This window comes from Chironomus tepperi, unplaced genomic scaffold (assembly GCF_022539635.2).
Source record: "Chironomus tepperi strain 1889 unplaced genomic scaffold, CSIRO-AGI_Ctep_v1 contig_37, whole genome shotgun sequence".
Taxonomy (NCBI): Eukaryota; Metazoa; Arthropoda; class Insecta; order Diptera; family Chironomidae; genus Chironomus; species Chironomus tepperi.
Window position 1 is genome coordinate 1,787,006 of NW_027226159.1, and position 21,405 is coordinate 1,808,410.

Sequence of the window (21,405 nt, forward strand, 5' to 3'; positions counted from 1 at the left end):
TGGATTTAAATATAACCAGTTAGTCATTGACTTAGGCTAAGTAAGATTCTCGATTGAATTGCAGTTACTGAACTGGTTAATGGCAAATGAATATCCAGTTTATGGTTAGTTCTATCGTATTTTTGACCCCTCGGGATTTGAGTCAAATCTAGAATAGTTAGCTCTAAAAGACAATGACCCAAAGATAAATACTTAAAAAGCTTGAAGTCAATTCAGATTATGTATGGTAAAGTTGACTCGATTCCATACACAATTCAAGTAGTCTTCGAAGATTGGAGCCTAATACAGCATATTGATGAGTAAACTCAATCAATATAATTAAAGATGTTCAATTTTGTGAGCATATTTATGAGTATGCTTCTTGACTGCTCGGACTCAAACATTATAATTGAGGATGTTCAATTTTGTGAGCATATTTATGAGTATGCTTCTTGACTGCACGGGCAGATAGCTTGAAGATTGATTTTGACACATAATAAACAACTCTAGTCACTAAAATGTATCAAAAATTCCAAAAATTATTAAGTTTCAATGATGAAATTTCAAAATTAAATCTAAATTTAAGTAGGCTTTTTTAAAAAAATATTTAATTCAAATCAACATTTTGAAAAACTTTAAGAGTGCAAAATTGCGACTATTTTAAGTTTTTAATAATTTAACCGTAAAAATATTACTAATAACTAGCAATTCCCACATATAAATGCATTAAGTAATGCATATTAATGCATAAACTCCTAATGTGACTAAATTGCCAATTAAATCGATCAAAGTAACATTTGAAAAAATATTAAATTTTTGCCCATTTAAAAAATATCAACAAAAGCTCACAAAAAATCAACCCAACGGATGTTGACAATAATAATTTTCTTATCAAAAGCTTTAAATCAAAAAAATTCCATCAAAATTGTTCTCATTATCAATTAAAAAATACAATAATTTGAAGACAAAAGGTGCACAAAAAGTGAACAAAGCTCGGCCAACAAAAGCTGAAATAAAAAAAAAAAATAAAAAATCATTGGCCCCGAAATTAAAGTCTTCAAAGTTACTCAATATTTGGTTATTTCGACAATCCGAGAAGAGAAAAAAAGCAAAAAAAAAGAGCGGAGCTTGTGCATAATCAAATAATAACGCGTAGTGCTGTGTATTTCTTAAGTTTTGAAGAAGAAAAGAGTATTTTTGTGGCTTATGGTAACAATATACAGTCATGTGTGTGTCTGGTATCTAATTTTGGTGGTGCTTTTTTTTTGCTATAAATGCCATCAGAAATGGCAATCGTTATGCTGTAATTTATATGAAATTCATATTAAAAGCACAACAAGCAAGCAACACTGCATCAAAGCTAATAAATGAAATTGAAAGTTTTCTTTTTGCTTTATGCTTTGCTTTCAAAATAATATTATAAAAAAAAGCTCAAATTGTGTCTAATGTTACGTGATCTTCGCACTCTCAGCAACAACAACAAAAAAGTCATGTCTTTTTTTTTCTTTCATTTCATCAATTCTCCTTGATCATTACTAAATGGATTCAATAAATATATATATATGTGCATAACAGGGTTGGGAATGTGATGGACTTTGTGTTACTTAACTGAGCGACGAATTGGAGAGAATTGAAATTCGCGCTTAGAAATCGGTCTTGTCTGGGTAATTTCGGGTCTTGTCGTTGTGGTAACCCAGGTTGGGACGCAGCTAGGATTTTCAAAGTTGCAGAGGGTCAAATTCAACCTGAAAACACCTTTGGGCACAGTGGAACCTTAGCAAGGTCGGTATGTTGTTCGGGTTACATGCTAGAATGGCATCTTGGATGATGATTTTGGAGATCGACTTATCTTGACTGACACAAGCGAAGAAGACTCCGCTTAGAAGCTTTGGATGCCATATGGCAGCTGTATGGATAACATAGTGTGCATATGGATACCATATTGGATATTTGACTCACTCGAGATATTGGGAATCGAACTTATGACTGAGCAGTAATAAAAGTTCCCAAATTTCTAGCCAGTTGCTCAACCAGCTGACAATATAAGCTATATTTACATCCTGACAAGATTGCCTACTGGTGACTTGATACCTCAATCTCAACCGTCCTAGTAACATTTCCATCTGCTACCAGTCAAATCTCTTCATGCATGCCGAGTTATATCTAAAAAATTCAATAATTTACCAACCCTGCTCCATACAAATATTATGTATGACTAAAGCTTACTAAACAATTTTTTTTTTCCATTTCATTGCTGTAATGTGCGAAAGAAAAAAAAAATATATAAAATTGGAATCGAGAGAGGTGAAATTATGAGAATTGCGACACATCTTGCATGCAAGTCAAGTCAAGTAAACAAGCAAGTCCAGTGAGTGTAATCGAAATGGATAAATTTTTTTTGTGTTATGCACAATACCTACGATCAGATTGGAAATGGAATCGATAAGTTGTGGAAAATTGAGATGAAAAATCGAGTCTTTCGTCATGCAATTTCAACAAGTTCATGTAAACAGAAATAAAATGCATGATGCGATGGCTCTTCATTGTTATTTTGAGATTTGCAATATTAATATTCATTGACTACTTTGCGAGCAGTGAGCATTTACACACTGTTAAAATTTGCATAATTGAATTGTTCGATGATTTACAATAGAATATGTACGATGTAGTGAAAAAGAGCACATGAATATAATGGAATCATGATTATGTCGCTTGGTGTGAGACGATGAAGCTAACAAGTGGAACTGAATTGACAAATTGACAAGAATCTTCAGAATCCAATTTGCAACGTTTTTTCAATTTTTGAATTTGAAATTTTCGTGAAAATTTAAAATTCAAATTTCAAATTTCCGTTAAAAAATTTCAAGAATAACAAAGCAAATTCCTCAAATATCAACATTGTAACAAGTTTTAATTTCTAAGACGTTGAAAAATGCGAAATCATTTTAAAAATTATATAATTTGCGATCTAAAGTTTAATAGAAAAAAAATTAAATATATTACTTTATAACAAAAACAACAACAAAATTTTTGTTCAATGAAAACCACATTCGCGCAAGTTCCATTGAGTTGAGAAAAAAAATACTCGTCTTACAAAACAACATCAGTAGCTGTTGTGTTAGTAAGGAGAATTTCTGAATGTTTTTAGAGACTTGGACGCATTTTATTGAAGGTTATGGAATTTCACTGGATGTTCTGGATGTTTTTTGAAGCTGGATCTTTGAATGTTTGGCAATATGAAGCTGTTGTTGTTGATATGAAGCTTGGAAGTCTTGAATTTGATAAATCATGGATTACGTTGAGGAGAAAACACGAAATCTGAAGTTGAATTGAAAATTCTCTAAAAATTCAAGTCAAATTCAAGCATTTCAACAAGGATTTCATCGAAATTAAGACAAAACCTGTTGGAATGTGATTAATAAGTTTAATTAAAGACTCTACACGGATTTAATTCAAAAACAACAATGTTTATTCTTCAAAGATCAGAAAAATACCAAATATTTACATGAAGGGGATTAACAACCATAAAACAGGGTAAACAACTACAAAAGGGGTAATCAACTAATTGCAGATGCAAATTCAATTCAAATACTAAACGACAGTTGACAAATTCTCAACATAAACCAGACAAACTGCTCAAATTTCACCTCTAAAAACTCAATTTCAAGGAAATTACGCATCGATCGACAAAACTCACACAGATCAACGCTTTAAAAGGTGCAATTTCATGTCATATTCACAAACACACACAGACTGGTTGGAATCAAAGGTCATCACTGTTAAGACCTTTTTCGAAGCAATTTAATTATTTGCAAGTCTCAAAATCAAAAAAGACTTTGTATTGGAAGTAAAAAAAAAAAATAAAAGTCATTTGTCGTTAGTAATCAATGCATAATGAGAAAAGTGTCTAATGTTACTAAATTGGCATGTCTATTACGTGTATGCATTTGTATGTGCAATAATTTTTTTTTGCTGTTGTTTACACACTGAACTTTGTATGTCTCTACCTGCTGTGCTGTTGTGGAAAAAATGTCTTTATTATCATTCATAAAGAAATTCCACAATTGGAGTCATTGAAAGTAGGAAAAATGTTGGATATCAAGGAATCAAGTGATGCAACAGTGTATATTTTCATTGGAAGCAGGAATTGCGCTTTTTATTGAGGAAAAATGATAATTAAATGTAATCTGAGCTGAGATTTAATTACAATTAATGAGAATGGAATAATTTGATGAATTAGAATTTAAATTATATACAGGAGGCTTACAGCTTAACTTGAATTGAAAGATTTATTTTCATTGAGTAACGCAGTGAATGCTTAAATGAGGTTGTTTTGGAATTTTTATTGCAATTGAATTGTTTACTGCTGTTTTTATGGATTTTATCGATATAGAAGTGTGTTGTGGATGTTTTGAAGTGGGAAGCTTGTTAGAATTGATAAGAGAGATTGGGTAGTTAACGTTAGGCTAAGCCATATACCCAGGGAGTAGCAGGGACGCGTAATGGAAGCCCAAACCATGATCTCCAAGCTAAAGTCACTCTTGCCCTGCTGTTCGGCTCAGAGGTAGATCACACCCAGGGGGACCTAAATCCGTTTTTTTTGGTAAAATTCTTCATTTTTTTAAAGTTTCTCGAAGCCAAATTCCCAAAAATCCCTAAAAACATTCTGGCTATGTCCCTGATCATATCTAGAAATACTGATCAACAAACTTATGAAAAACAACAATAAATCTTATAGACGTAACCAAGTCAATCTAATTGTACTACCAAAAAGACAACCATATTCCTAAACTGCATAACCTGCTCCAACCTTATGCCATATTGGATACAATTGTACCAGTAATTTTCCAACCATTTTTCTAAAAACAAGTCTTTTTTTTGACATATACAAGTGTTAATGACTTTTTGCTTCGTGATATATTCTCAAGGATAGATGCACAAATGCAATGCATGGAAAAATTCTGCATATGAAGAGGTTAACTGAACAGCTTAAGAGATCAATTTGTTTAACATTGGCTATTCCCGAGACACTCGTGACTTCCATGTGACTCCTCGTGACATGGAGTTCGAACCGCCTTTGGAATTTGTATTGCTTCCCCGATCGACATATATAGAAATTAAGTGATCAAGGCTACAAGACTCCAGTGTTCTTTGTACCAAAAAGCTGTCAATTGAAGAATTTGGTTGTTTTCATCAAGTGGGCAAGTGTCAACCACAAAGTCTAAGAGACGAAAATCACCAAATTTGCCAGTTGCCTGTCAATTATCTCTAAGAATACTCCCACCTCCCCACCGTCATGTCAACATTACAATAAGTTCCAATCGGGTCGTATTATAACCTCAATATCATCATCATCAATCGACAAATTTGATGCACAATGATTTGCAGAAATATCTGATCATACCTACAACTTAACATATGTAATTGCTTCTAAATGACTTAAAGACATGCAAAAAAACTTCAATCTCATCATCCTAAATTTTTTCTGACTGTCATTAATGGATATTGTACAGCATGTGGGATTATCTAATCCATCAGACAGCCTCAACTACATATATTAAATAATAAATGGAATAAACCAACATTTGTGCCTTCACAAAAAACAGCCCATATGTAACGATAATGAACTAAATATGAACAAATTGGAATGTAAACATTCATCGAGTTTAACCTCAAAAACAGTTAGCAGTATAGGAGGTTCTTACTCTTTAGGTGCCAATTCATTCTTGAAATATACAGCTACGGGATTTTCCTGCATTACGACCAGAAAGCCTTGATTTTATATTAAAAAAATTGTTTTCTTAAGTTTCAAGCAGCACACACAGACACACACTTAGTTACCAATTAAATTGTATTTTTTTGCTCTCTTACTCGCCATTTACGTTAAACTTGCACAATCGATGGCCATTAAGACTTGACTGCTTTTTTTAGTGCACCTTTTACTTCAATAATAACAAAAACAAAACATTTTAGTGAAAATCATAAAAATTGAGTGATTTTAATTCCTGTGGATATATTTTGTGAGATTCTAATCATTGTTTACCTGCCTTTTCTGATAACAGTATCGCCGTAATATCACAATTGAAGGAAATATCGGAAGTGACAAGATTTATAGCTATAGATAATTGCCTAAAAAAACATTTAAAATAGCATCAAATATGCTGATAACGTAAGTATTTCAACATACAGGAATTGAATATTGTGTTGGGTTGCTCAGGAAACATAAAAAAAAAATTACAATTTTGCAATGATTTAATTAACTTTTTTATTAAATAGTTGCAAAAAATGCACAAAAAAATTGAGATAATTTTTATTTCGGCTTAGTTCGCTTCGATTGAGATCAGTGGAGTGAATGCTGTTTGTTTTCTAGTCTTAATTACTTCATTTTACTCTATTTCACAATTATTAATTACTTGAATTAAGAGATTTAGACCAAATTGATTGATTTTTCATTAAAATTGTTGATAACGGTTAATTTTAATTTGAATTATCTGAGCAACTGAAGTGAGTTGATGTACCCTTGTGTAATTTTTGTAGTTGTATACCCTGTGTTGTTTTTAGTATTTATTTCAAATTTTAAAGTTTTACATCTTCTTAGTCCGGCAATATCAATAAATATTGATTGCTTACACTTGCTCTATTGGAATCTGGATGGGGACAAGGTAGATAATCTTAAAATACTGTCGAATCTATAAAAATCAACTTTTTCTTTCTTCTTAAGTTCCGAATTAAAATTCTCTCAATAAACATGGAGTTCTGTCCCAAAAATTCTCAAAATGAGAGAAAAGACATCAAGTTTAACACCAACAGGTGTCCAAAAGATTTAATTCATTCATTACATGGATCTAATCACGTATATTACTTATTTAACCTTGAATTTACATAGATGATGATCATTTGAAGATGAATTTGTGTTACTAACTGTACAAAAAAATGTAAAATCCAAAATTACATGAGATTGTCGTGGCTAATGTCAAGTACAAGATGCTCATTTTTCTATCTCAATTTATTACTCATCGGCAGTTATTTTGAGTGTATTTCGATATATTCCTCATTAAATTAATGTTATTATCCGCTATAAAAATTACTCCGAGAGACACAAATGAAGATGGCTCTTAAACGGAGCTTTTAGGGATCCAGCAAAGTTTATTTTTACCACATGGAAACTTCTTCCTTGTGTCATTCATCAGGCTACAATTGCCATGGCAATAACATGGAAGCTGTTTCCATATAATGTCAATAAAAGAGCTTTAGCGAAGCCTTATAAGCTCCATAACAATCCTTTCTTCATTTTTGTCGCTCGGGTCGAGCTCATAAATTTAACCAACAACTCAACTAAAGTATCGAAAAAATCAACCTTTTGAAATCAATCAATAGCTGACTATTGCGTCAAACGCAAAGGAAAATAAATAATGTGTGCCATAAAGTTGTTGGCAATACTTCACTATTAATAAATACTCTTCTAATTTGAGTCTTTTGTTGTTGACCGAATGTTGACTAAAGAAGAGTATAGGTTAAATGCGTCATTAAACACTGACTTAAGGAGCACATTGTGGTGAACAGCATTTATCGCTGTAAAAATGGGTCAAAATCAACTGTCATGGTGGTGTCAGGGATCATCGCGACTTGCAGTTGATATGGTGATGTATCGCTGAACTAAAGATCAAACTCTCTAACAGGTAAAGCGACTGTTATTAGGTATCCTAGTGATTCTAAAAGCATGATCTTTGCCTGTTAGGGACTGTGCTATTCGAGTGTGCTTTTTACGAATCCTATTGAAAATATTACTAAATTTGCTACTTTAATCAGTAATATAACCTCAATTTTAGAAGTAACTGAGAATCACAAGACGGCATTCCAGCCTATTGGTTCTAAAATTGTTCACAATTGAGCTACTATAGCTTGACTAAAGCTCAATAGCTCAGAATCTTAAAAACAGATATCAAGTCTTCATTCTCAATTTTCAAATCCTCATAATTCAATCATTTATCACCAAAAGTTGTGCAAATCCTATTCACAAATTAAAATATCATGGTTGCATGACATCCAAAAAAAACTTAATTTCCAAAATATACACTAAAAATCCAAAAAAAATTATCAGCCATATAATAATCGACTGAATTATTTAATAATCAGCAAGTCTGAAAAATTTCCTCTCTTTTTGGTCGTCTTTGTCATCGTCGCGCTCGTGTATTTGTGTTAATATATATTTTATACGCACTTCAATGTCCTAAATTTTATTCATTATGTAGTTTCACGTCAAGGTCGTCGAAATCGCAAAGAAATTCACGTTGAATAACATCGCATGTGAGTTTTGCGATCGTAAAAATTTTGCTTATTTTTTAAAAATGAAATTCCTTAATAGCTGGCAATTTCGTTAGGAACTGATTACAATTGATCGTGAAATGGCAAACACGTGACTGATAATTGGCGGAAATATCATAAAAATAAAAATCAGGAAACTTAACCTCAAATTTTTTTTCAACCTTTAAAACTCATTTCTCAGTAATTGCAAGCAATATAAAATTTGCATACTTAAGCATGCAATAAATCTACATAAAATATTCATCACCAGAAGCATCTCAGCACGAGTGTGGGCGACTTTAATGTATGGTTTACATTGCGGGTTCGTTGCCATTTCTTCCATTGATGTTTTTCGAGTTGTTTAGTTGATTAAATCTATTCCGAACAGTGGAATATGCTTGATAGGCACTGATGTGGAGCTGCAAGACATGAAGTTACCCTGAGGCAATAGTAACGTCTGCCCGAAAGGCACACGACTTAGAATAGACCTTAGATGTTGATCCAGGCGGGCGTGACTCCTGGATTGGGCTAGATCAGGTGAAATCCAGTCCCACGCAGCCCTAGAAGGACATCTGTTGCCTTTTCTACGTCCTATGCCTTTCGGGCAACTGTTAAGGTCGCCTCGGGACAAATTCACGTCTTACAGCAACGTTGCAGGACCTTAGTGAACACATTGTGCTTCTGTGTCTGTCTACCTGTTTTTGACCCATTTTCACAACCGCATTGTGCTGCTCGGGTGCATTTGAGGAAAACGGTATTAATTCAGTGCCAAAACTCCTTCAATTTTTTATTTCATGAGTGTTTTTTATGGAAATTAATTTGTAGCAAAGTCATGCGCCAGAATGCTGCTCATGTGCACATTGAGTTCAATGTTGGATTTTTATATTTTTATAGCAAAAATAGAAACAAAACTCGATTAAACTGATGGCAACTGACTTTGGTCATTTAAAGATTTATGTTTTTAATATAATATTGTCATTATTGTTGGAACTAGAGTTATGAAGCTCAATTAAGGATTTATTGTTGAATTGTGAAGTTGATGCGATTGGAATTCGTGCATTTTGAGATTAAATGTGAGTTGATGGCTGACAGTTTTTGTGGATAGTGAATTGATTGGGTTTAAAGTCATTGGATGTCGGTTAACTGGGGTAATGTGAAAGACTTGACTTGGAAAATGCAGTTTAAGCTTCTTAGTGTCTTGGAGGTTTTTGCTGGCATATAGGAATGTTAAAAAACAGATTTTGAGAAGGCGTAAAGCCTGAGTGAACAAAAATAAGGTAGATCTAGTTACTGACAGTCACCTGGTCGTTGCTACAAACTGATTTTTGTTTGATCCTCAACCCCAAATTCCACATCTTGAATACAACCGTCTCAAATCACCAAAAGCAGTTCAGCCTGTTAGTCACTTCCATCTGATTCATTCCTTTAACTCTATTAAGTCATTTGCATCGATATTTTACTGCTGTTAAGATAATAAATCGCTGACGTTTCAAAATCGTTTTTAAGTAGGAAATAAAAAATCCATTAAGTTCCTGTTTTATGTGAAATTCTGTTGACGCAACACGATGACTTTTAGAAAAATCTGCAAAAAGTTATTTGACGCGATTCGTCGTGTCTACAATTCAAAAAATTCCCAATTTTTTGTTGAAGTATTCAAATTAGACATTAAATTGCTTCTACCTGCTAATACTTTGTAAGAATCTTGTCAATGTCATAAGTCTCAGTCAAGATTAAATGTATGCAGTCATTGTAAAGTCCAAAAGTTGCAATTTATCTTAGTAGACAATGAGCATAGTCAATTACATGAACATGCTCATGAGTAAACTCAATCAATATAGTAAGCTTGTCCAATTTTTATAGCATACTCATGGATAGTCTGTTTAGATCAGAGTTGCAAAACAGGTACCTGTGACAGGCAATAACCTTACAAATTATTGATCATTTGTATGGTTTCTCTTCCAAAACTGTACAAATTATCATGAATTTGTAGGGTTTTTGCCTGTCACAGACAGCTGTTTTGCAACAAATGGCCAAAAAAACGATTGCCGAAACCAACGCCAAATTCAGGTCAAAATCAGCAACCATGATTAAGCCAATAAGCCAACTTCGCTACTTTTCGCTAATACGGCGACGTAGGAAGATACTGCTGGGCTGCTGTGTTTGCTGTGCTGCTTGAGTAGCTTCGACACTCGAGTGACAACATCTGAATTTGCGCCGATCAGTTTCTAAGCTCAAATTCCACAAAATACCTTAATCAGTATCACCAAAAACTCCTCTTATCAGTCCATCAAATCATTATGAATGCTTCCGTTAAGCTATTTATTTAATAGTGTTTAAATTGCCTCATCATGTCATATACACCGAACCTGTCTGTATTGTATAATCGATTTTGTGTCTGACAATGTTTAAACTAACTCGAAAATTTGTGACTTATTGTGACATGATGAGTAATTAATGTGAATTGGTTCCATTTTTTTCACTCAAATTTTTTCGAGAATCTGCCTTAAAATTCAGTTTTTGGATTCACATTCAGTTCTCAGATTTCAAGGAACAGCCTCATTGTCGCTTCCAAATTCAATCTCATCTACCCATCAATCGAGTCTCTCTTTTTTGACTCTTTCAAAACCACAAATTAGCAAATTAGCATTTTAATTCAGCAACAAAAATTCTCTATGTGGGTTTTAAAGACCATAGTGCGTACAGCTTCTTCACCCTGAATGAGTTTTCATCTAGCAACAACAAAAAAGAAGCTGATGAACTTGAATATTCACTAATGGCTGTGTGCCAAAATATTATTTTTTTCTGAGGAATTAAACCGGTTTTTTTGGATCGTGTGATTTGATTCAAGCTGTCTTTTGTCAGAGATATGTTTGTTGAGAATCTGCCTTTTTGTGTCAGGTGAATAAGATTTTGATGATTAAGGAGAGGCTTGCGGTTCTTTTAAGTGATGGGATTTTGATGGTTTTTTGGTGAATTTGGTTGGAATTTGGAAGAGTTCCTGAGTGACTCAAATGAAGTAGGCTCTGTAAAAGAGCATTTAAGGCTCTACAACGGAGCTGTTAAGGCTCCAAATGACAGTCAGATGGATGTGACTTCATATGTGTCGCTCGGGTTTCTGATCAAAATGGCAAAGCTTCTATGGTTATAGTCAGGAAGTCGCTCGGGATATCTAGTCAAAATGGCAAAGCTTCTTGGATTATAGTCAGGATGTCATAATCATTAATTCAACTCTATTCAGACCAATTCAAACCTTCATTGACATTTTATTGTCGATTTCTTAATAGACTTCCATAAAAACCCCAAACCACATAACAAAGTTCATCACATGACTCAGCAACTTCAAATCACACGACTTTTATGCCAAAGTTCAACGATCTTCTCTGTAAATTCCTATGGCGAATATCTAACCTGCCCCAGCACACGTGAATACATTATGGAATATTTTCATATTTTAACATCAAATTCACGTTCATTCTCATCAATACGGATATCGATAGCTGCATAACTTATGATAATTCACGTTTTATTGAATGGAAGATCATGATTCTTATCAGCATTGGCCAGCTGTTTGGTAGTAAAATGAGTTGATTTTTTGTTAATGAAATACAGTAGAGAGTTGAGCTTAATTTTAGCAATATTTTTCATGAATTAATTAGGAATCTGTTCCATTAAAATATCAGAATAATTTGGAAATAAGGAAAGAATGTTAAGTGACTTGTCCTATGGCTGATCTTGTGTCTGTCAAAATCTGTTCAGTGGTCGAACAGATCAATTGTGATCCATGACATCTTTCAGTTGTAGCCTGAAGCTGGCTCTATCGCTGGCTTCCATCACTTCATTAGCTACGTAGCGTCCTAACAGGCAAATGGTATGCTTTAATATTACAAAAAAAACCACTATCGTACTTAAAGGTGGTATCATTGGCTGTTAGGGGCAGGACATCGCAGAGTTGATCTGACAGCGCCTCGGTTGAGCTTCGGGTGTGTTTTTGGTATCGTTTACTTTTACAAACAGTGATTTTATGCTCATTCCATCTAACAAATGCATTTTGATACTTAAACCTCCTTTAATGTCACTCGAATCTAGCTCTATTCCTGCCAGTTGTCAGCTTATTTGTAATTCCAAGTGAAACACATTCCGAGCGACACAAAATAAACAAGGCACTCCCATATAGCTTTTAAGGCTCTGCTCGGAGCTTTTAAGACACAGAGTCTTCTTTATTTGGGTTGCTTGGATCATATTACATTTTTGGTGACAAAATAGCTTCTTAAGAGACAATTTGAACCTTTGACAGCAATACGGCATGCATTTTCTGGTAATTGGTCTTCTTTACTGCTCAGGACTGTCTTCCTTCATTAACAGCCTCCTTCCATGCTTGAGAACGCAAATCAAATACTAAACCAGACGTCTGCGGCCTCAATTCATAAAAAACTCGTTCCTAATGATCTTCAAAACAGCTATAAACAGCTACATTTGACAATCAAGTGCAAAAGTTAACGTGACTATTCTCAAATAACACCAAATGACCCCTAAAAATTCATCATTTCACTACAGTCATAATAATCCATCCGAGATGTCGAAATTTTCGCTTCTTATTTGTCTTAATTCTCTTTCGATGTTTCTTTTCTGCTGATTCATGGTTCCACGTAAATTTTTTTTTGGAACGAATAATCCAAGGTCTCATTAAATATTTTTTTAGTTCCATCGGCTCTCTTCAGTCCATTTGTACTCACAACTCAATAGCAATTATTGAACATTTTTATGCCTGACGTCATGACTTGCGTCACAAGTATGCAAAATTACTTCTTTTTTTTGGAATAGATTGAATAACAAGTTGTGAAGTCACTGACTATTAGTTGAGTGGTTAAAGTACAATTTCGCTGTGATTTGTGGTTGTGTTAGTGGTCAAACTGGATCTTGTATCATGGTAAAAAGTTTTAATTAATTCAGACATAATATTCATTCCTGTTTCAAAATCACGTGAAGTTTATGGAACATGTCTGGATGTTGGTAAACAGTTTGAAATGGTTTATAATAATGGAAATGTAATTTGTAAAAGAGCTGCTTAGTGGCACTTAAACATTTTAATCAGATCTGGTTGAAGCTTTGTATTTAAATGCTGTGGAGTTTGAGAACAGACAGAGAAGATTAAAAATCGCAATATAGACCTCTATAAATTGTTATTAATACGGATTGAAGGTGAAGCTTTTGAATAAAAAATGCTGAATTCAGGAAGATTCATGATGCAGGAACTTGTATTTAGAAAAGAGAATCAATTTTATTGACGTCGACCCGAGCAACACATAGAGCTCCTATACTTCCTGATGGTTTAGGACAAATGCAAGCCATACGGACGTCACATGGACACTGTTCCTTCGATATGAACATCAAGTGGAAGCCAATCTCCCAAGGATGTCCATTTAGAGGAATCGTCTTCATTTGTGTCGCTCGGGTTCACTGAGGTTCTCATTGTTTGAAATTTTACTACTTCAAAGACTTTAGAGAAAAAATGGACTTCCCTAAAACATAGCCCGAGTGGGATTCGAACCCACGCTTTCTAAATTACATGTCAGTGCTCTAACTTAGCTTTAAGCTAGTGAGTCATCGGGGATTTCTAAAGATCGTGGCTAACAGCATACTTAAACCTTCTCCTTTGTCCATTGCTTATTGCACAGTTCTTGTCGTTGTATTGAGTCATAGCACAAATTCAACATTTTTGTAACATCTTCTTGATTTTCCAGCCATAAACTTGTGATTGCGGTTTTAAAATTTCAAATATTAGTGGAATTTCCAAAATCTTTTTCCACTTCTTCTGTTTCTTTTCAAAGAGGAATTTGAACCTTTCCTTCTACTTGACTATTGACGTCAATCATCATTAGACTCAAATTGTAAATTCTTCTTCAACCTTTTCTATTTTTACATAACCTTTTGCTTTATGTGAGTTCTTATTCAGTAAATATCTTTTGCCATTTCTCTGTTATTAAAAGCCCGAATAGTCGGTTCGGAATCAATCCGAAATTCGACATAATGTATGCACTCAAATCTAATCAAGCATCAAAACAGAGTCAAGCCCGTCCTGATGCCGGATTTTTGATTGATCAACTGATTTGTGTTATTCAGGAAAGTTTCTGATCTTTGGACTTTAATTGAGCAGCACAGAATTTTAATTAAAAATCGCAATCGATTTAATTCCAATTAGTCAATTAGCAATTTAGAGGATTTTATAATAGGCGTATCTTTGAATACATGCGTCGATAATTAATACTAGTAAACAACAAGTCAGCAAACTTGACTTGATAATATTTTAAAAATAGCTAATACAGCTTCTGATCAATTTGACTTGAACAATAAAATTACAAAGTAATTCGATGTAAAAAGTTGATTTTTAGTATTCAAATGTGCTTATTAAAATATTAATAATGAATGTGGACTTGTAAATAAGTTCAGGGGATTAATAATATATTTTGAATAATTTTCATGAAATTGTTGACATTTTTGCTATTTTTATGCATTGTACATTGTAAGTGTTAATCAATCTGAGGTTATTGTGGTGTTTGAGCAGAGTGGAATCTTGGGTATTGAGTCATTTATTAGCGAATCTGCCAGTGATGAGTAAGGTATCTGTGGCCGAGTGGTTATACAATAGACCGAATATCTGAATCGCTTTTTGGGAGGAATTGGGTTCGATTCCTATCAGAAGTCGATCACTTAATCATTAAAAAGAGCAATGGTGGGCAACTTGTGTGACTCGGTACACCAATGTGCTGTCCAAATCATCTTGAAAATCCACTAAATTGTAGGTCGATATGACAAAGATTCACGGACTTCTCTATGTCGCTGTCTTGAAATCAAGATCAAAACGTGTCTTCGTGCCTTAACGACACTGCAAAAGCTATTTTCTATTCATTTTTACCCCAAAAACTGAAATTTGTCACATTGTGTCGTTCGAGGAATTTGGTCTTAATTGCAATTATTCTAAAGTGAGTTACTCACAGTTAAAACTGATTAACACTCACAAATAGTGACTAATTCGCAGCTCGGAAAATCCATAAATTTCTAGGCCTATGTGTTACTCATTTCCAATGCATATTCTGAAGGTCCAGTTTCTATTAAATTAAACCTTAAACAAGCAACTCACGGAAATCACATAACTGTTAAAACGGAGGTTTAATTCGCAAGTTTTCTGCTCAAAAAGTCGGCATAATTAAATACCGGAATTAAAAAATATCTTTTCAATAAAAATTCCCAAATCATCAATGTAAATGCTTTAATTCCGGCAATTTATGATTTCCATTACATCCAAAATAGTGATTCATACCAAAAATCACTTTAAGCAGCTTTCCTTCAATATTCTCAATGAATTTCATCACTTGACTATAAAAATTTTTATTATTATTTCTTTAAATATTTGTAATGTCTACCCCACATGCTTAATTATGCATTAACTAAAGCGATTTGCAATATAAAATAAAAGTTCAACAACAAAAATGCAAAAACTTTATTGTTTCGATGTCCATTAACCGCTCGATGGCTGGTTTATTGCACCATTGACACAATGTTTGTGTTTACATGCTGAAAGGTTCGATGGCTTGACTGTTTGCGAATAATTGTGATGAAATTAACACAGATTCAATTGCTTTTATCACATTAAAGTTGTTTATGCATGATTTGGAGTAGCTTGTTGTTGCCATTTAGAGAAAAATGTTTGTTTTTGTTTACAAAAAGTTTTTTGGATTCTTGGAAATTTTTCTAAGTTGGTTAGCGGTCTATTGCAGAACATGATGTCAACTGTCGTTTAATATTCAAATTATATGATTTTCCCCTTTTATGCATAGTTGTAGACCCCTTAAAATATGTAAACATTCCAGTCTGTTTTCTAACTTCAAACAATAAACATCATCCTCACTTAAATCCATTACAAATCCAGAATTCACTTAGCAAATCCAATTTCATTTGTCAAGACTTCATATGCACCTCATAATCGCATGTATGACGGAATTATGAAGCAAAACAAGAATGCTAAATAATATCGCGATTAATGTTAAGGTAAAAACTGCAATTAACTCAAGCATATAGACGGAATATTGAGCAAGAGGCAGTAGTGTTTACAAGAAAAAGTTAAAAAGTTGTTTCTGCTTTTTTTTTCATATGAAAATTGACGCATGCAGATTATGTTGTATTACTGACCCAAAGAAACAACAAGTTGAAAAAAACATCAACATAATGGAATGTCTGAAGGCATAGGAAGTAGCTAATGTTTGAAATAGTGTGTATTACTTAGTGCTGATTCAGAGAAATATGTGAGAATGTTTACCTGCGTTGGAATTGCTCTGATCCAGCTCTGACATTCGGAGCATCATAATATGATCAAATTAATGCTTGTTCTGTCAGCTTAATCATCATTAAGATCAATACACACATCATGCAGATCAATACAAGCATTCACCTGCATTTACATGTTCCAAGTTCCTTCCCCTCATCATATGTCGTCAACATCGTCAAGAACGGTTGCATAACGCACAACTTATTTATGTTTCTCTTTAACGGTCGATCATTAATGATTCGCAATGTTGTGATGTGCACACACATAAAGACGGTCTTGAAGACTGAATTATTATTGTTTTATAATTGATTGTTATGATAATTTACGGAAGGTTCTTTGCGAATTTTTCAAACCTTTTTTTTAACACTTCCATAAAAAATATTTTGAAACATTTATTGTGCCTCTTTGTGTGGTTTTTGAGTTTTGAAAATAACTTTACGAGAAAAATGCGAAGAGTTGCTAAATTTTTTTTATGCTTGTTGGATGAAGAATGTTGCTTGATTATTGTCATTATTATGATGCGTGGATTGTAATTATTGTAGAGACATAGAAAAATGGAATTGGATAAATGGGGAAAGAGGTCAGCCTTTAAGAGGGGTTTTTTTTGGGTTGATGACTATTGAGTCAGGTTTGGAATTGGATTGGTTGATGAGACAGTTGTGTCTAGAAGGTCTGATTAGTATCACGAGCATTGTTCGAATCTTAGTCATGTTGGCAACACTCTGCATAATGATTGAGAGATCAGTCTCTGGTGGGAATCGAACCTACGACCTCTAAAATGAGTAATACAGATATCCGGTCTGATGCTTAACCACTCGACCACAGAGGTCTTTCTCTCGCATTGACAGATTCTCCTATATATGACTCGATACCCTATACCCCACTCTGCCCATAATCCACAGGTAATACCTCCCAAACAGCACACCATGCTCTCAATTCTCAAATTAAATTTTTCACGACCACAAAGCCAACCATATGTCTTGTTTGAAGTACAAATTGCGGTAATTTCACAACATTTACTTGCCAAACATAAACAAAAGAAATGCAAAATCAACACATGATAGTGTCTAACTTTCTGCATACATGCCGTAAAAATAACGTCATTCAAAATAATAAATAAAAAAAAAAGCTTTTTTCACAACATGAAATTAAAAGTGAAAACTATAAAGCGCTGAAATTGCATTTGTCGTTACTTTTTCATGCTTGTGTAAGCATATAAGTAAGAAATGTAGGAAAACATAACAAGACGAATGAGATGGAGTGACTGAAATGAGAAAGAGAGGAAATAAATCAGGTCAAGGTTGCATCACAAAAATTTCACATGAAAAGCTTTTTCTCGCGTGTTCATTTTTTTTTCATCATCTCTCTTTCATGTAACCATCACATTTCTTAAGATGGTTGATGATTTTTGGTTGTATTGTGTTAAGTAAGTGGGGAATTTGGGATTTTTGAGCGCATTTTTTGGATTTTTAGTTCAATTTTATTTGGCTTTGCTGAAAACTGATCAAAAAATCATAAATAACCTCTAAAATACTCCAATTCAGCTATATCAAGCACCAAATCAAACAATTCCACAATAAAATCAACTATCAGCCACATTTTGAATATTAACGGCTTTTTGAAATTCAAATTTAACCAACAATTTTAATTTTATTCATATTTTCACACCCTTAGTCACTTTATCAATCAAAACAAAGAAATCATTGCAATTTCTATCAAATTAAGCCAAATTATTAGTCAAAATGAATCAATTACCTCAACATTTCGCATTTAACAGCACCAACGAGACAATAAAGATGGGAAAAAAATAAATCAAGGCCAACTTAATTTTTGTTGTTTTCAATTTTTTAATTTTTTTAAAAATGATTTGTGTTTTCTAATAAAAATGTCATCTTTTGTATCTTCTAGGAGCAGCGAGCAGACAATTGCCACAATAGATGATGGCGGGACGACATGGTCGAGACCACAGAATGCCGTATCGGTACGGCATGCATTCAAAACATATGGACCGAAGTCAAAGCCTAATCAAGTACTTAATAATTTAAATATGACTGTAGCCAAAGGAACGATGTAAGTATTAAAGTTTTATATAACGTCATAAACTGCGCTATATTATACATATTCTACATCTAATTACCTGATTTTCTAGTCTAATTACGAGTCGTTAATGCAAATAGATTGCAATCAATTTTTTTTTTTCATGTTATTTCAATTAAAAAAAAGTTGAAGTGTAGATTTAAAGTTGGTAATGAAAAATGCGATCGTCCTTGGCACTCTCTAAGTATTCATCTCTGCGTGTGTGTGCTTATAATGCACACAAATGGAATTTAAATTATATTTACAAATATAGTAAGATGGATTAGTTGATTATAAGATGTATTAGCAAGTAGCGGTCAATGCAATAACATTTTGAGTCAATGTATGGCAAGTTCAAGCTTGTTATAAGCTTTTGTATTGAGTAGAGATTTGGATATGAGCTGGGGAGAATTGCCTAGAATGGCACAAGTTTGGAATCGATCTAAAATTCGAAACCAGGCGTGACTTTGGCTTCGTGCTGGATTTAAATCGAATCAGCATCAAGTCAGAGTTATGTCAGTGTATCTGTAACTGGATTTTAGATCGATCAACCGATTTGTACCATTTGGACATGCTACACAACTGCTCCATCACGGTGTCTTTAAGTCATTTTCATGTGGCATCCAAATAGCTGCCATTAAGCAATTTGCTGATAAAAGAGCTGCAGCTTTAAATACTCCGCAGTGGAGCAACAGTTATTGGTATCGATGTCTAATAAGATGTCGAAGTCAACTTGATCTTGGTCCAACTCGTCAAAAATCGATTAAAAATTGCATTAAATTTTTTTTCTGCTATCGCTTGTGAAGTATAACATTCCAAACAAATTTCAATGATTTTTAGCAAACTTTGTTGCAAACTTAATTTGCATTCGACCTCTGGTTCATGATACGCGGGGGGTCAACAGATTAACTTGATTCATAAATTGAGAGATTGTACATGCTAGGACATTTCAGCCTCAAATAAATTATTATGAACTTCATGATTACCTTCAAATTTTATTAATTAATTCAAATGTAATAATAATTGCCTGCTGACATTTCCCTCCTTTTTCCTGATGTATACTAGAAGTTGTACACTTCAAATTTGTAGGTTATGGTCATTGATCATTTAGTAAATGTTAGATGTTAATGAACACATTACTTTAAATAACAAGGAAAACAGCCAAAAATTCATTCATCAAAATAAAGTGTCAAAAACCATTAATAAAAAAACAGCACCTTACCAAGCATCGCATTCTCCTGATTCATAATCTCGCTTCACGGCCAATTTGTGTCAGACTTCACATTGCGAGTTGTTGCGAAATGGATATATTATATGATATTACTAGACATTGAGACCGTATTGATGGTATTTATGTATAGACAAATATAAATATTGGTGTGCATGGTCATTTGGACACAAATGTTGAAACAAGAGAAATTTTTTTTCATTTTTCAATAATTTACACATGTGTGTATAGCTTTGTGACCTTCAGTCGATGAGCAAAAGCAGTAAAAAATGAGTAAATTGTGCAAAAATATGTGCAAAATATAATTTTTTTGCTTATCTCTCGTAGCTTCATATGTTATATTATTTATGAAATCTACAATCTATTGCGTGTTAAATAGTTGTAAATTGTAAACACTTGCCGTTTTAATTACAGCAATACTTATACTTACCTAATCTAACATTTCTACACTTTTATAAAAAATTTTTTTAATTTTTCATATATATCTGTGAATCTTTTTTTTGTGTAAATGCGGAAATACATTTAATAATTTTGACTATCTAAATACATGCGTATGATTTAATTTTTCCTGTTTAGGTCCATTTTTCAAAAATTTCAATTCAATTTTATACCAAGTCTAATACTGAATTTCGGTGGTTGCATTTGCAAATTATTAAAATATCGAAAACAATAGATTTGAATGCCTAATTTTGTTATTGCACCGATTAGCACAAATCTGTTAATTGATCAAAAATCCGTCTCCAGGATGGTGTGTTTCTGATTTGGAGCCGGATTCGGGACCTTTCTTAAATCCGAAACCATGCTGCAGTCACAAAGGTATCCCGAAGTCTCTGTCTCTACAAGTTCTTGAGAAGTCTACTATGGATGGTCAAAGATTGATGAATAATCGAAAAGTCTCGGACTCGTTCTCGATCCTTAAGCAATCACATCTGCCTGATGTCAGATTTTGGATCGATTAACCGACTTGTACTATTCTAGTGTAATAACATGACCAATGTGGGAAATCCTCGTCATATCGACAATACTGCTTTATATAATGATTGAGAGATTGGTATCTGATAGGAACCGAACCCACGTACTCAAAATAGAATTATACAGATATCCGTTCTCTTGTTCCTATACGAATTCGGCCTACAGAGGCCTTACTCTTGCATTGACAGATTTGGCATACATACATGACTTGATACCTCAGAATCTACTCTGTTTAGATTTTTTCTCATCTGAAAATTGTAGAAATTGCACACATTTTTCGTAACGTAAATTTTTATTTAAAAAAAAATGAGTTCGAAATGTTCGAATTTTTCGAATTCAAATGCCGAAGAATTGAAATTTGAGAATTTTTGTCAATTTTTAAATGAGTGTCTGAGCAATGGTCCATGGATATCATAGTTATACGTCAGATGAATAACAAACTTAATGCCAGTGTCATAATTCACCGAAGGTGGCCTTTTAAGATGATTCAGCAGAATCTTTCCTGAATCTAATGTTCATATTT

General features: G+C 33.4%; 1 protein-coding gene across 2 annotated transcripts in view; it reads left to right on the plus strand.

Moving 5' to 3' along the window:
- Positions 1-21,405, plus strand: part of snu (ABC-type transporter snustorr) — a 56,513-nt gene that overhangs the window by 25,136 nt on the left and 9,972 nt on the right. The window contains exons 2-3 of one of the 2 annotated variants that reach the window (XM_070650370.1): positions 6,042-6,148; positions 18,515-18,676. In XM_070650370.1, the coding sequence (XP_070506471.1) occupies positions 6,138-6,148; positions 18,515-18,676 (173 nt within the window). In that variant the 5' untranslated portion in view covers positions 6,042-6,137. The remainder of the gene's footprint in view (positions 1-6,041; positions 6,149-18,514; positions 18,677-21,405) is intronic. The other variant, XM_070650362.1, reaches the window with a different exon arrangement.